This window comes from Cucumis melo, chromosome 4 (assembly GCF_025177605.1).
Source record: "Cucumis melo cultivar AY chromosome 4, USDA_Cmelo_AY_1.0, whole genome shotgun sequence".
Classification (NCBI taxonomy): domain Eukaryota; kingdom Viridiplantae; phylum Streptophyta; class Magnoliopsida; order Cucurbitales; family Cucurbitaceae; genus Cucumis; species Cucumis melo.
The window spans coordinates 15246487-15248139 of NC_066860.1; the positions used below are offsets into that span (position 1 = coordinate 15246487).

The 1653-nt window shown below is 32.5% G+C and overlaps 1 protein-coding gene across 1 annotated transcript; it reads right to left on the reverse strand.

Annotated features, from left to right (window-relative positions):
* Window positions 1–349: 349 nt before the first annotated feature.
* Window positions 350–1653, reverse strand: LOC103489924 (auxin-induced protein AUX22-like). Its single transcript, XM_008449265.3, has 2 exons — window positions 1135–1653; window positions 350–765 (listed from the first exon to the last, which is right to left on the reverse strand). The coding sequence occupies exons 1-2, from the start codon at window positions 1611–1613 to the stop codon at window positions 681–683; spliced, it is 564 nt and encodes a 187-aa protein (XP_008447487.1). The 5' UTR covers window positions 1614–1653; the 3' UTR covers window positions 350–680.

A 1653-nucleotide genomic window follows, 5' to 3' on the forward strand; every position in this document is an offset into this window, starting at 1 on the left:
TTACCTGTTTTAAACCTATTTTTCAAAATTCTAAAACAGAAATGCATATTTTAAAATTTGAGAAATCAAAAACATTTATTGTAAGAACCTTCAAAAATAAAAGATAGGAAGTATATATTTTGAACAAAATTCTTATTAAGTAGGTTAAATATTCAACGCTGTGAAGTTGCAACAACATTTTGCATGCCTACGAACATAATTTACAAAACCCTCAATTAAACTCACATTTTATCAAAACTCGCGACTGTAGGTACTAAAAATTTAATTTTCTTCCTAATCCTTTCAATGAAAACTTAAAAAAGAAAAACTACAAAATAAGAGATGTGTCTGTATTTTCATCGAAATATTTCTCAAATTTACTAATATTATTTCCTATATATTGGATTAATTGGGAATTTGAACTACCATACAATTATTACTAAAAGCTAATAAGTATACAAATTAAAATTTCAATTAAAAAAAAATAGAGTGGTTGAATCGTTTGAGAAATACATCACTTCTACATAAATTACCTTAGCTAATTAAGGTATCTATCAACCATCAATCAGAAATGTCCGAAATATTTATGGCAAATGAACCAAAAAACAATCAAATCATAAACACAAAGAAGAAAGTGCTTCTTCCCATGAGACTTTTTGTTATTCTATGTTTTGAAATATCCTCTTGAAGAATCTCTTTAATCATTGGCTCAGTGAGTTCATCTCTGATCCCTTGCCTTCTGTTTTCTTCATTATCCTCAATCTCTTGCATGATTCAATGAACATCCTACAAATCAATTAAATTGTAAATATTATAACCCAAAGTTTATATGTAATATTTCAAATATAAATCTGTAAGACCATAGCCTTTTAATTCATTTAGGCTTCCGTTTCATAATTCACTATTGTTTTTGGTTTTTGGAAATTAAACTTATAAACTACTTAAACCTATTGATTTCATTGATTTATTATCTTTTGTTTATCAAGGTTTTTAGAAATCAGTTTTTGAAATTTTGCTTGGAATCTGAGTGTTCAAAGAAGTTGCAAGAGAAAATAAATACAATTGAAAACGCATACATTTCATGAGTTTAAATCCTGAAACCATTGAAATGAAAAGAGAATTATTATTAGGGTTTTGATCAAAAGAGAGACTTACTTCCAAGGCACATCCCCAACCAACATCCAATCTCCATCTCTATCTTCATAAGTGACAGTATATTCATAGCAACCAATTGGACTCCCAAACAGCTTCTCCATTGCTCCGACAAGATCTCCATATCCTTTCACCATTCCCAAATCAACTTTCCTTAAAAAAGGTGTTCCTTCAAAGCTCACTTTCACATACATCTGTTTCTTCATCCCCATATTCATTATTCCTTCACTCTCACACTCTCCCTTCCCCTTAAAGCTACTCCTCTGTCGGTACGAGCACACAGGTGGCCACCCCACCACCTGCTTTCTCCGTCCCTCGTCCTCACCCTTGGCCCGACTCTTATCTTCTACTTCCACCTCGGAGAAAACCCTTTTCTTCTCATTGTTCTTACTCGTTGAAATTAAACTGCCACAGTCTCCCGGAAGTCCTAGCCGAAGCTCGGTGATCTCAAGGTCTAATCCCTTAGCTGCCATCTGGGTCATCCTTGAATTTGGATTTGGTGTAGTAAATATTATGAAGTGT

Coding starts and splice junctions, on each gene's coding strand:
- LOC103489924 (XM_008449265.3), bottom strand. CDS start 1,613: ATGACCCAGATGGCAGCTAAGGGATTAGACCTTGAGATCACCGAGCTT. Junction 766..1,134: donor GTTGGGGATGTGCCTTGGAA/GTAAGTCTCTCT, acceptor ATTGATTTGTAG/GATGTTCATTGAATCATGCA.